Consider the following 14,427-nt stretch of genomic DNA (forward strand, 5'->3'; position numbering starts at 1 on the left):
GGGAAATTATGCCTTAGAGCCTTGATGAAGACACTGAAGCGCTCATTAAGCGAGGCGAAGCACTCAACATGTTTTGCGCCTTGCTTCAGGGCTTAAGTGCGCCTTTGACAAAACTGTTACTTCTGGACAATCACATGAAGTTTGTCTCAAAGATTGCTTTTCTACTCTATTGCAGTTTGTTCTAGTCTATCAGTTTGTTCTAGTCTATCTGGTTCAGTGTTTATTTGGTGACATCTCTCTTTTTTAGATGGTTGGAGCTGAAGCATCAAGGATGGGTGTTAACGGACCTTGGATTACTAAATCATATCTAGAGATGATTCTGGAGAGGAAAGGTCGTCTCTTAGATGCAGTTTCTTTGTTGTTTTGTTTCTCCCACTTTATCTGTACAAAATTTAATTCGTTGAACTCTTGGTCAGTTATAGTAATGAATTTGGCTTTTCTGCTGAGATAGTGAAATTTGAATCCAGAGTGCTTGTGAATGTATAAAAGATTTTTGAGTTTGATTATGGTGGCTAAGCTATTAGGTTTTTATCTTTTCGAACATTATGTTATAGATAGGACTTCCTTATATTGGGATTTTGGTGTAGCTTTTATTTGCAATGACAATTTGACAAGCAGCGTATTTCTTTTCAGGGATTTTCTTAGGAAATTTATGGTGGGTGAGGGAATTCCACCTTCTAATATTTTGACTATTGCATGCTTATGGTGGCATCATTTAAAACCCTACCTTTTGCAACCAGAGAAAGTCAGTGACATAACTCTTGTTTGGAAGGAGGGGGTGATGACATGTATTGTCTACTATCTCCTTGGCTTGCAGGGGTCTATCCAGCAATATAAAATTTATATTTCTCCCAAGGAAAATGGTGAAAAAGGATAATTCTTTCCAACAGTTGGATAGTATAAGCAAATTCTAAGAAGCTATCAGCCCTGCTATTATCACGGGCTAGAATATCATGGATAGTGCTAATGCATGTTGCCTAATTATGCTTCTTGGTATCCACAAACTTAAACAGGGCAAAATTATCCTTCATTGGTTATTGACTAACTTTAGGATGACTGTGAGACTCTTGTACATAATTCGTGATGTGACTTCAACAATCAGATATAATTCGTGATGTGACTTCAACAATCAGATATTTGCATTCTGATAAATTATTTTTCACTCGCAGGGGTACCACGTCTGAATACACCGCCATTGTCTAATGCACCTAATGCTGTTTTAGCTAGTAACCAAGAGAGGCTAATCACAGCTCCAAAGCCACTTCGTGTTAGTTCAAACTTGGTTAACCCGTTAGAAGATTTATCTCAGCCTTGGACGCGTTCCCCCACGAAGTCCAAAATGGAACCTGTATTAGCAACGTGGCATTTTGTCTCTGTAGATCCAGCACTTGCTCATGGCTCTGTTATGGGTATGTTTGTCTTACTGGCAGCAAGCAGTGATCATGTCACCAATTGTCTATTTGTTTCGATTCCGCTCATAAAACAGCAACAGATCCTACTTCTTCCAGGGACGCCGTGCAGCTTGCTCCCATGCCTGATTCATATGATTTAGACAGAGGATTACTTCTTTCTGTTCAAGCAATCCAGGTTCATATTATGTGATTAGCCATTTTTAATATTTTCATCGAATTCTGAGAAAATCTGCTCATTCTTTCACAAACAGAAATTTAGTTTCATTACTGGTTTCTTTTGCAGGCTTTGGTGGAGAACAAGGGTCTTCCAGTTATAGTTGGAATTGGTACAATGAACAACAAAGTTCTCTCTCCTCACCCTCTCTCCCAAAAATACTGAAATTCATTTTAGCCGAAGTAACCGTGATTTTTAATTATCCAGAACTGTTACACTAATAAATTGGACAAAGGATGTTATGATGTTCAAAATACTTGTTAGCTATACATAAAGAGGAAAAAAAGCGTCATTACCCTTATACAGCTTTTGGAATTTCAATTTCACCTCCTGTCTCATGCCTAAACTGCAACTGCACATTCTATTTCCATAAATCATCATCAAACTATCTAAATATTCACAAGATAGAATAATATGAAGTGGACAAATATCAAGCTATTCTGTATTCTCAAAAAGAAGAGAATTGCTTTTGGAGGGTGTTAGAGATTTTATCTTAGTTACTGCATTAAAAATGTCTTCAATGTTACTTCCTTCGTTTCAAAATGTTTGTCTTACTTTCCTTTTTAATCCATTTAAAAAAGAATGCCTTTTTCCTTTTCAGCAACTCGTTATTTCCAACTTTCCACATGGCATGTTTAATACCACAAGATTAAAGGACATTTTGGCACATTCTACGCATCTTTAATTTAATATCACAAGATTCAAAAGTCTTCTTTACTTTCTTAAACTTCGTGCCAATTCAAAACCAGGCAAACATTTTGAAACGGAGGGAGTAATATGTAAGAGGGTGAGGCGACAGATAGTTTTCAATACCACAAGGTGGCCCTTAGCTAATTTCCATACCACAAGGGGAAATATGCTGATTTTAGAAACCACAAGGGATAACATGCTTCTTTTCCCTAATTAAAAAAATATCAATGTCTTAGTTCGGTCATAAAGTGCAGTTATTAAACAATGACATTTGACTATGATGGTAATTTAATTCCTGTTATTGGTTCCTAGTAAATATAGTTTTTGCTATACTGCTAGTGGATCCTTTGGTTAGGAATAAATGTTGAGAAGTGATATCTTCAGTCAAAATTGTCATTATTTATCAAAAAGAAAAAATCAAGCTATTATATTTAGTAGCATCTTATTTAGCCTCCCTTTTTTCCCCTGCTTTTTGTTGCCATTGTAGGAGGTCCGAGCGGATCTGGGAAAACGAGTTTGGCTCGTAAGATGGCAAATATTGTTGGCTGTGAAGTTGTTTCCCTTGAAAGCTATTACAAGTCTGAACATGTAAAGGACTTTAAGTATGATGATTTTAGCTCGCTTGATCTCGGTTTGCTGTCAAAGGTACAACTTCATCTTTTCTTCTGTTCTGCTCTGTAATCTTTTGTTGAAATTGCAGCTTCGTTTGTTACTTTGAATGAAGATGGAATGTGAATAAGGTTACCAACAGAGTCCTTTTTTTTTTTTTGTTTCCCTACCAAAGTTCTTCAATAGATTGATAAATTGTGTTATTAAGAAATTCAAGTCTTAGGATTTTGCTTTGGGAAATGTCATGTGGATGTGGGCCAGAGTTTAACTTTGTCAAATGTCCCTGCATAAATGTGTACAAAGATCCTTTAAAAAGGAAGAGGTCCGGGCATCCTATATTAGCTCTTATTCCAAAGAGAAATGGGGCAGAGAGTTGAGAGATTTCAGGCCTATTAGCCTGATTGGTTCTTTTTATGAGATAATACAGCTTAAAAAGGACTCAAACCAGTAGTTTGGCTAGTGGACTGATTGTAAGCAAATTCTAAGGTGCTAACTGAAAGAGTCAAAACAGTAATCTCCAAATCGGCGGACAAGCAACATATGGTTCAACCTAGATCGGATTAGTGGATTCTGTTACCTTTCCTAAAAAAAAGATCGGATTAGTGGATCTGTACAATGAGAAAATCCTTGGGGATTTTTCATGACTGCTCAATAAATTTGATTAAACTTGTTATAGAAGTAAACATAAAATCAATGCTTTCATGTGCCATTAAGTTGATCCCTATATTGGTAAAAATGGTTATGGTGCTAGAGTTCGCCTTTTATTGGGGATCATTGGATTGGGAACTTCAACTTTCTTATCGACCTCTACATTGCTTGTTGCGGGTTATCACTTATATAACATGTCTGTTCTTCTTTTCCGTATGTCAATGAATAGAATGCATGGCCTTTTAAATCTTCTATATGCTTTGAAGGGGGATTTGTTAGGGTATTGGGATTCATTAGTTGTCTTAGTTACAAACATATCTTTCTTAAGTTTTTCTCCAGTTAATGAGAGCTTTTATTTGGCACAGAGAAGTTCTTCAAAACCAAGACTTTCATTTGGTTTCGTCTTTGCGATAGATGCAACACATAAGGCCAAATTTTAGTTTCTCATCTTGCATTGTAGTTCATATATAGAAGAGCGGAAAGACCTACTCTCTTCTGTTTCTGAAATTATCTTCTGCGCTGAGATTGTCCAGTCCTTTTAGGAAGCTTGTAATTTGTTGTTCACTTTATAATATCCGGTGCAGGCTCTACTTACATTGAAAAAATATTGTAGTACTTATTTTAGAAAACAAATGATGAGAGCAGATACTGCACTTGATCTTAGTCAAAAGGCCGAGACCTCGGTAATTTCAAAAAAGACCCTGACATTTCATTGAGATGAGTGAACAATTTTGGAAGTCTTACTTTTGGGGTAAAATTTTTGTACTACTTGTATTTGGCATAACTTGTGCTAGTCCTGTATACTTGTCCTTCCCTGCCCATGCTTCTCACTTCCTGAATTTGTTTTGCGATTTGTAGAATATTAGTGACATCAGAAATTGCCGAAGAACGAAAGTACCTATCTTTGACCTTGAAACAGGCGTGCGTACTGGCTTCAAGGAGCTTGAAGTTTCTGAAGAATGTGGAGTGGTATGTGTATACAAACACCCCCCCTCCCCCCAAAAAAAAAAAAAAAAAGAGAGAGAGAGAGAGAGCGAAAAGACACGAAAAAGAATGAGGAGTGGTGTATGTAGTTTTTTCTTTACTTTTACTGAGTAAGTCTCTGTACGATTTAAATAAGAAAATAGATGATATAGGTCAAAATTGATTTCCTTCTAAAAGTTGTGAGGTTTATTGTTGGTTTAGCTATTGTTTTTTGCTGTTTAACCTTCTATAGTAGTTAGGCAAGCTGAGTAAGGTCTGCTTAATTTGGCTAGGTGATCTTTGAAGGCGTTTATGCATTGCACCCTGACATCAGAAAATCACTGGATTTGTGGATTGCTGTTGTAAGTATGATGATGTTACACATGATAATATTGAATTTGCTTCACTTTTCTGGAAATATTCAGCTAAGAAATGTATCACCAATGATCTTATTGCTTGTTTTGGAACAGGTTGGAGGTGTTCATTCACATCTTCTTTCTCGAGTTCAAAGAGACAAAAGTAGAGTTGGCTGCTTTATGTCCCAAAATGAAATTATGACAACAGTATTTCCAATGTTCCAGCAGTACATTGAACCACATCTTGTTCATGCACATGTTAGTCTATTCTGGAAATATGTTTACTTTTCACATTTCCTACGTACTTTTCACTTGATAGTTTAAATTTTGAAATACAATGGGCTTCAGAATTTAATGATCATCTATATCAAGTAGAATTCACTGCTAGAAATTTAGTAGTTGTTCTTTTGTCATCAACTCTTAATAATGTGAATTTTGCATGGCTACAATGTGGAAGTTTATGTAATTACATCATGGTGTGAATGACTTTATATTTTGTAACCAGTAATGGTGCATGAGATAAGTTTTGTGCAATATCATGTAAATTACAACTGCTTTTGACATAAAATGGCAACAGAAATCTCATTATCTGTTATTTAGTAAATTCCTAGTAATATTTATGGTGCTTTGCCTTTACAATTCTTCAGCTAAAAATCAGGAATGATTTTGATCCTGTGCTCTCCCCTGAGAGTTCATTGTTTGTGCTGAAAAGCAATAAACAGGTCAGTTGCTTCCTTTCTGCTACTAGGAAGGATCCAGACTAATTTCCTTTTGTTGCACTTACTAGCGAACTTTTTACAGGTGGCATATCAAGACATTTTGAGAATTCTTGATCCTACCAAGATATGTAGTTCCGTCCAGAATTTTATTGATATATACTTGCGACTTCCTGGAATACCTGCCAATGGCCAGTTAACAGAGAGTGATTCCATTAGAGTCAGAATATGTGAAGGAAGGTTCGCATTGCTAATACGCGAGGTGTGTGGTTTGAAATTCATACAAATGTAATCATCAAAGGACATGCTGTACAGTTTCTTTTGCTGAATATTATGTACAAATGCTTGACCATACTGGCTTATGTTTTCTACTGCTACATCTGAAGCCTATAAGAGAAGGAAATTATATTATTCAGCCGAAAGTGGACTTCGATATCAGCATTAGTACTGTTGCAGGACTCCTTAATCTTGGGTATGTGGAATATTCGACAATAGAAGCTAGTTTTTATCAGGCCATTTCTTGCATCACGTATCCCTTCATTTCCATGTCTCATAATTTCATTTAGTTTTGGCAGATAATGTGTATTATTTTTGTATCAATAATTCAGGGCATTAATCTATCTTTTTCTCACCAATAGTTGGGCCTAGCTTTGTCATAACGTTTTTTCCTCTTATGGTGATACAACAACATACCCAGTGAAATCCCACAATGTGGGGTCTGGGGAGGGTAAAGTGTACGCAGACCTTACCCCTATCTCGGAAGATAGGGAGGCTGTTTCCGGAAGACCCTCGGCTCAAGAGAAAACATAAGAAAAGATCATATAAGCACAAGCAGTTCAAAAGTACAAGCAGTTCAAAGCAAAATGAAAATGAAACTAAAGAAAGCGAACAAGTCATGATAGAGCAGTCTGAGACAAGGAAGCAGTAGCTACTACAGATAAATAAGATAATTGAAGTACAAGAAACAACACATAGTAACAAGCATCAAATGACAATAGACTATATATTAAAACTGCGACTACCTACTAGCCTTCTACCCTAATCTGAGTCCTTCATAACCTCCTATCTAAGGTCATGTCCTCGGTAAGCTGGAACTGCGCCATGTCCTGTTTAAGCACCTCTCTCCAATACTTCTTCGGCCTACCTCTACCTCTTCTGAAACCATCCATAGCTAACCTCTCACACTTCCGCACTGAGGCATCTGTGTCTCTCTTCCTCACATGCCCAAACCATCTCAGTCTCGCTTCCCGCATCTTGTCCTCCACTGATGCCACTCCCATCTTATCTCGGATATCTTCATTCCTAATCCTATCTCGCCTGGTGTGCCCACACATCCATCGCAACATTCTCATTTCCGCAACTTTCATCTTTTGGACGTGAGAGTTCTTGACTGCCCAACACTCTGCCCCGTACAACAAAGTCGGTCTCACAACCACTTTGTAGAACCTGCCTTTAAGTTTTGGTGGCACCTTCTTGTCACACAGCACTCCTGAAGCGAGCCTCCATTTCATCCACCCTGCACCAATACGATGTGAGACATCACCGTCAATATCCTCATTTCCTTGTATAATAGACCTAAGATATTTGAAGCTTCCTTTCTTTTGGACGTCCTGGGTACCAAGCGTCACTTCCACGCCAGCCTCATTGGTCACGTCACTGAACTTACTCTCCATGTACTCTGTCTTGGTCTTACTCAACTTGAACCCTTTAGACTCCAAAGTTTGTCTCCAAACCTCCAGCTTAGCGTTCACTTCGCTGCGTGTCTCGTCAATCAATACTATATCATCCGCGAATAACATACACCATGGCACCTCACCTTGGATTTGCCGCGTTAAACAATCCATTACTAAGGCAAATAAAAATGGGCTAAGAGCTGATCCCTGGTGCAACCCCATCTTCACTGGGAAGTGCTCCAAGTCACCTCCCACTGTCCTTACCCTGGTCTTGGCTCCCTCATACATGTCCTTGATCGCCCTAATGTACGCTACAGGTAAACCTCTAGCCTCCAGGCATCTCCATAAAACCTCTCTAGGCAATTTGTCGTAGGCCTTTTATAGGTCGATGAAAACCATGTGCAAGTCCTTCTTCCTCTCCCTATACTGCTCCACTAGTCTCCTCACAAGATGAATGGCTTCTGTAGTCGAGCGCCCCGGCATGAATCCGAACTGGTTCTCTGAAATGGACACAACTCTTCTCACCCTCATCTCCACCACCCTTTCCCACACTTTGATAGTGTGACTTAGCAGCTTGATCCCTAAATATCACCCTTGTTCTTGTACAAAGGAACCATCATACTCCACCTCTATTCCTCAAGCATCTTCGTCGTCTTAAAAATAACATTAAACAACCCAGTCAACCACTCCAAACCTGCCCTGCCTGCACTCTTCCAAAACTCCCCAGGATCTCGTCAGGCCCGGTAGCTCTTCCCCTGCGCATCCTATGAACAACACCCTTAACCTCCTCCACAAGTAAATAATTTTTTTTATGTCTATTCTCTCTCATAAGTATTGGTAAACTTAACACTAATTCAAATGTGAATTGGTTCTTAATCTGCAGTTATATCTTTTATAGGTTATTTCCTAGTCGGTATATTTTGAATCAAATATTTATGCTTCACAACTTTTGATTTCAGGTATCAAGCAGTCGCGTATATTGAAGCTTCAGCTTATATCTACCAAGATGGGAAGGTACTCTCAGTTTCTGGATATTCTTTTATCATACGGAAACAGACTAAAGACTTGTCTATTGTCTTCTGTGAGAAATAAGAGAAAAGGAAGATGTATTGATGACTTAAATGATCATGGAATACAAGACACCTATCTCTACGCGTGAGATACAATGTACATCTTAAACTGATGAAAGACCAGCCTAGTAATAACACTTGATGCTAACTCAAGCACTTTTCTCTGATAAAGTAACAAATATTATTAATGTATGGAAAAAATGCTCGTAAACAAGAAGTATGCCAAAAAGTAGAAAACCTACAGAAAGAGATAATTTTCTACGAACGCCGCCCAATCTTCTATACATAAAGAACTTTATGGGTGCACCAAAAAGAAATAAGGGATAAAATACTACTCTTAACTGAACAAAATCCATCTCTACACGCTCAAATGCGGAGAGCCCTGCATATGAGAGTGGTCGCGATGCAAACTTCCAAGCCCTGCTTCTTCTCCTAAAATCATAGCTCAACTGAACATTAGCTCTTCCCCTGTACTTGGCATCACCTATAATATACCAAACCATCGAAGAATTTTCCACCATAATTTCGATGAAATCAGACAATGAATGAGTAGGTGGTCGGCATCTTCACCCGAACAGTTGCACATGAAGCACCAGCTAACATAAGTGACCCTCCTCTTCCTTAGATTTTCGGCTGTCAAGACCCTCTAGCTGCTAGCCATGTGAAGAAACACACCTTTCTTGGTACTTTCGGGATCCAAATCGAACTATAAGGAAATACAGCCTCCTCCCCATTCAAAAGCTTTTCATAATAGGACTTACCGGAAGACTTCATTATTCCCCACCCCCCATGTCCATACATCATGACTATGTTGTGGTGTACTGTCCCCCCCCCCCCCCCCCCCCCCCCTCTCCCTCCCACACCCAAAACAACCAAAATCCTGAAAAGTTTGTCCTAAATCTCAGATCCCAAAATACTTCTCCATCTTGTAATCTTCGAATTCGTTGGACTGTTAACTCCTTTTGGCATGAGATACCGTAAATGTTTGGAAAAATAATGCTCAAAGTGTTATCCCTGCACTACCTTCTCCCTCATAAACTCACTCTCCTTTCATCTCGAGTCGGAATGTCACATTAACACTAAACTCTTCCCATACCTTCAAAAGATTTCTCCTCAAACCGCATCCGTTAAGCATAGTGGCATTTTTTGACCTCCTACCTCCTTCGACAAAGCATGTCTCTCAATCCTAAATTTCCATACCATTTTCCTATTAAGGCCTTATTGAACACCCTTAGATCCTCAACCCCAAGCCTTCCCCAACAATTATGAGTTGTGACGCTCTCCCACCTCACCAAGTGAAACTTCCTTGCTCTATCTGCCGAATCCCAAAGAAAATTTCTTTGAAGTCTTTCCAACTTTCCGTTAATGCCAGCCGGAGCCTGAAACAAAGACATAAAATATGTGGGGATACTCAATAGAGTTCTTAGGTAGTGGGAAGAGTCCCAGTTTTGCAATTCAGTACCTGTGCTAAAGCCACTATATTCTCTTCTCCAACTGGCATTATTCACACTTTATGAGATTGATCTTTAGACCTGACACCACCTGAAACCAAGTTAGTACATGCTCCAAATATTCCAATTGAGACCTGTCAGCATCGCAAAACACCAAAGTGTCATCCGTAAATAATAGATACGAGAATTTCCACATTGCTATTTCCCCCAACCGCACCAGTGAAGCCCCTCAAGTATCGAGCCGTTACAGCTCTATCCATCATTCTGCTCAGCTCCTCTATAACCAAAATGAACAACATGGGAGATAAAGGATCATCCTGTCTAAGCCTTCTCGAACTTCCAAAAAATCCGCATAGGTTGCCATTCACAAAAACTGAGTACGTACCACTATATATGTAATATCTGATCCAACTTCTTCATCTAACTCTAGAACCCATCTTCATCATTTTGAAATCTTAGAACTCTTAGCTAACATGGTCATATTCCTTATTGAGATCCAACTTTCACAAAATACCGAATTACCTTGATTTCTTCTCGTATCAACCTCTTCATTAGCCACCAAAACTACATCAAGAATATGTCTACCCTCCACAAAAGCATTCTGCGATGTTGAAACTGTCTCGTGCAAGACCCTCTTAACATTATAATATACTAGCACCTGTAACTCATCCCTTCAACTCAAAGTGGAGAATCAACTTAAGTTTGCTTATCCAGAAATAATAAAGAAGTTGTTGCTGAATGGTTCATAGAAGGCATGTCAGAAGGTCATTTAAAAAGTTCTCAAAAATTCTGATAGATGGATCTCAGCAGATAAATTTTGGTCACTGAAAGAGAAAGATGGTTGGATATAGGAAGTGTTGTCACCCAAAAGGGAGTTATTCCGGCAGAGCAGTCACCAAGATATGCTCAATACTATGAAGACAATCAACAAAAATAAGAGTGGTGACACCAGAATTCCTCCTTGTACAAAACCTGAAACTACTTAAAGCAGTCATCAGAAGATGTAACAAAGAGGACTTTAGGAGATTAGAAGAGAGGATGAAAAATCACTCCCATCTGTCCTAGCCTTGGTGAACAAAGTTAAAGCAGGTATCCCGTGGAATTAGTCGTTGTGCACGCAAGCTGGCCCAGACACCATGGCTATAAAAGAAAAGATCTTGGAAGAATTAAAGAATTAACAGTGATTGAACAAGTGGAAGATTTCGGAGATTTATCACAAAACTGTCAAAAAAGATATCATCGGGGAACAAGAATATATAGCTACAATAAAACTCTGTGGAGGTAGAAATTAAGATGCTTGTGGTTAAGGACATAAAAACACCAGATTTTTCCACCGAAGGTACAAGCCCATGCATAAATTGCTGGTAGAGAGGGAAGAATTGATGACCAAGTGGAGATAAAAAATGAAGTGATAAAGTTTTATCATAATATATTCACGACAACTAAAAACTGGCGACCGTACCTAAGAATGGAAGATTTCTCCCCTGTCGCTAAGATTGCTTGAGTCCGTCTTTTTTTTTTTTTTTTTTTTAATCTATGGCTGTTGTTCGCCGTTGTCCTCTCTACCAGTTGGATATTAAAATGCTTTCTTCATGGGGTTCTCAAGGATGAGGTATATATGAAGCAACCACCAAGTTTTGTTGCTCCAGGGAGAGGGGGGCGGGGGGTGGATAAAATCCTTGTGAATATTCTAGAATATGTGTAAATATAGTATGTCGCTTGATTTACTTTATGTAGCTGGGTTTACCTTGTGTGCACCCGAAGGGTAGCGGGCTGCGGGTTCCCTTGTCATCAGAAAAAAAAAAAATTATTTGCTTGAGGGAATAATCAAGCCGAATTCTCTTCCTCTTCACAGTACAATTTGAGCCTGTCTAGAGCTTGGTTTCCTTGAAAATTAGTTCTACCTTGCTCCAGAAATATTGATGGATGGCCAGGCAAATAAGCTTCTCTAGAACTTCTTTCATCAGTTTCAGCTTTATATCTTTGTGGAGTTCCTCACTATTTTGTCATAGTTTTCTAAACTCAATATTTATTTGAATGCTTATCCAAGAAGTAGATGGATGGTCAGTGACTGCTTTATAGCCTGTAGCATATATAGTACACAGTCACGATCCCTATGTGACTACTGATATGGGGGGTTTTAGTTGCTACTGCAGGTCTTCAGTAGTCTGCCTAGGTGTTTCACAGCAATTTTGTTGTGGGTACGTAGCTGATTTAACTGTTATCCGATGTGCTTCAGGACTGATTCCTGATAATTTATGTTTTCCTATTAATAATGCTGCACTCTATCTCCTGCACAATTAGTTTCAACGTTAAACTCTTAACACATTCCGTATCTTGTTTCTTCGTGTTATATATAGTTGATATTACATATTTAGATACACTTTTTCATGCATTAACACTTATGCTACTTGGTTTCTGTGGAAGTAAAGGGTTCTTCTTTTCAGATTCTTATAGAGGTTGATCATCTACAAGATGTGCCTAGTCCTTACATACAAATTAAAGGGGTCAATAAAGAGGTTGTGGCGGCTGCTGGCTCAACACTCAAACTAGATGGTTCATATACTACAAAGGTTTTGACTTCCGGTTTCTTTTTTTCTTTTTCTTTTTCTGATTTGACATTGATATGTATATCAGACGGATGTTCTGTCTTATGTCAGAAACAGTCCAAACTGATAGCTTACTTTTCTAAATTTCTTCTCAGAGTTATCTTCAACTAGTTCTAGAAAGGTTGCCTGCATTAGAGGGAAGTTCAAGTGGTATCCATTCCCAACAGGCAGCAAGGTTGCAAGAACTTGTGGAATACATACAATCTCAGGTAATCATACTTGGTGGGCCGGCATACCTCAATTTTTTGGTTTCTCTTGATTGATATATTGATGTGAGATGAATGTAGATAGGAGCTTCGCAAGCACTGAGGCTTGGTCTTGCTTATATACATGATAATCTACTGGTCTTTCCTGTTAGGTTTAGTAACTAGCTGGAAGTGGTTGAAGCCAATATTTACTTCGATCGTTTGTTTCTGAGTTCGTCATTGTTCATGCATTTGCTGAGAAACATTCTGTGTTTAACTATGCGGTTTGTGTTATTTTTGACTCTTATAACTTAAAATGGAAATTGGCTCAAGTTAGCATTTGATACAAATATAGGAGCTCATAAATAACATACAAGATTTGGCTTAACCTTTAACCTGAAAACTTGATTAGGCTGTTGGATTAATGATGGTAGGGTCCACTGGTTGCCTTGGACGATAGTCTGGACATGGTTGTTGGAATTGGTTTTTCTTAATTAAAGAAGAATGGTTGTTGAAATTGGTTTGCACTAGAAATTCTGCTGATAGTTCTGTCTTCCTCCAAGCTTGAAAATCTTCAAGGCTATCCATGAGGTTTCATTATCTTGTTTTGTTTTGTTTTATTATTTCTCCTTTTCATTCAAAACTATATAAAGCTGCTTCTTCGTTAACTTTTTCTTTTTTCTTTTGATATGGTAATTAACGGTTTTGGTCCTTCAACTGTGGGGGTTTTTATGCTTTAAACCTTGAGCATTGTTTGTTTCATTTATGTTCCTCCAACTATAAAAGAATTTTGCAGATTTGTCTTTTTGCTCAATTTTTGTTTAAAACCCTACCTCAGTCCTTTCTTAAAGCTATGAACTTACCAATTCCTCGATTGCTCTGGTTTGTGAACCGCTGATGCTTTTTTGCTATGTTGAGGTATGATGGGGCTTTATGTATTGTTTGGGTCTTATACTCCCTCTTTACGAAATAGAATGGTACAATTACTATCTTGGGTGTCAACAGTAAATATGGGTTTTTCTAACATTATAAATATTTTAAAATATAGAAATTGTCATATATACTTTGTAGTACCTTTTATGCATGTCTAAGTTTTTAAGTTCACCTGAAACACTTTTGAAATTGATGTCCGAATTAATAGCAAAATAAGATGTATTGACCCTCGCACTTCGAATATCATCACTTTTTAGGACCAAGGGTGTACTCGTTAGGGTACTAAGAAAACTTCAAAATTGCCCTTTGGTGTATCATTAATGCCGCCTGTGTCTTGTTTCCCAATCAAGTTTGGAGGAAAAAAAAATCACAATTGGGTTAAACTGTGCCAAATGGCTAGTACCTACAAAGGTCCTTTGGTGGGTGTTTGAGAAAAAAGAAATTCATAAATATATAAATGCCATAAAAGACATGATGGAGTTGTCACTAGCTTGAGAACAGTAGTAGGGAATACAAAGGAGGTTTCCATAACCTTGGGCTTACACCATAGATCAACATTGAGCTCGTACTTCTTAACCTTGGATGGATGAGCTAACCAACATAATAAAAGATGAGATTAAATGAGATTGCGATGCCTAAATGCAACAGATAACTAGGTTCATTGTCTCAAGAGAATGGAATGATAAATGAAGATGTATGCATATAATCAAAACCGTATGGTTGAAACGGAGAAATGCTACCAGGGTGTTGTGTCATAGAAGGATGTCTACTAGCAATGTTATATGGTGAGTGTTGAACGGCTAAAGTCTAATACATCCACAAGATGAGCGTCGTAGAGATGTGGATGCTAAGATGGATGTGCGGTCATACAAAATTAAACAAGATTAGAAATGATTAC

At 38.2% G+C, this 14,427-nt stretch overlaps 1 protein-coding gene across 7 annotated transcripts in view; it reads left to right on the plus strand.

The window, feature by feature from the left end:
• The window catches only part of LOC132642086 (inorganic pyrophosphatase TTM2), a 29,803-nt gene that overhangs the window by 7,622 nt on the left and 7,754 nt on the right, over positions 1-14,427 (plus strand). For 6 of the 7 annotated variants that reach the window (XM_060359362.1, XM_060359363.1, XM_060359364.1 and 3 more), the window contains 14 exons: positions 248-332; positions 1,170-1,409; positions 1,493-1,587; positions 1,696-1,738; positions 2,804-2,961; positions 4,432-4,542; positions 4,830-4,898; positions 5,007-5,150; positions 5,540-5,614; positions 5,694-5,870; positions 5,995-6,080; positions 8,241-8,295; positions 12,250-12,375; positions 12,507-12,620. In XM_060359362.1, coding sequence (XP_060215345.1) covers positions 248-332; positions 1,170-1,409; positions 1,493-1,587; positions 1,696-1,738; positions 2,804-2,961; positions 4,432-4,542; positions 4,830-4,898; positions 5,007-5,150; positions 5,540-5,614; positions 5,694-5,870; positions 5,995-6,080; positions 8,241-8,295; positions 12,250-12,375; positions 12,507-12,620 — 1,578 coding nt within the window. Of the gene's footprint in view, positions 1-247; positions 333-1,169; positions 1,410-1,492; positions 1,588-1,695; positions 1,739-2,803; positions 2,962-4,431; positions 4,543-4,829; positions 4,899-5,006; positions 5,151-5,539; positions 5,615-5,693; positions 5,871-5,994; positions 6,081-8,240; positions 8,296-12,249; positions 12,376-12,506; positions 12,621-14,427 lie in introns of those variants that run through there. The other variant, XM_060359368.1, reaches the window with a different exon arrangement.

The sequence above is a fragment of the Lycium barbarum genome, chromosome 5 (assembly GCF_019175385.1).
Source record: "Lycium barbarum isolate Lr01 chromosome 5, ASM1917538v2, whole genome shotgun sequence".
Taxonomy (NCBI): Eukaryota; Viridiplantae; Streptophyta; class Magnoliopsida; order Solanales; family Solanaceae; genus Lycium; species Lycium barbarum.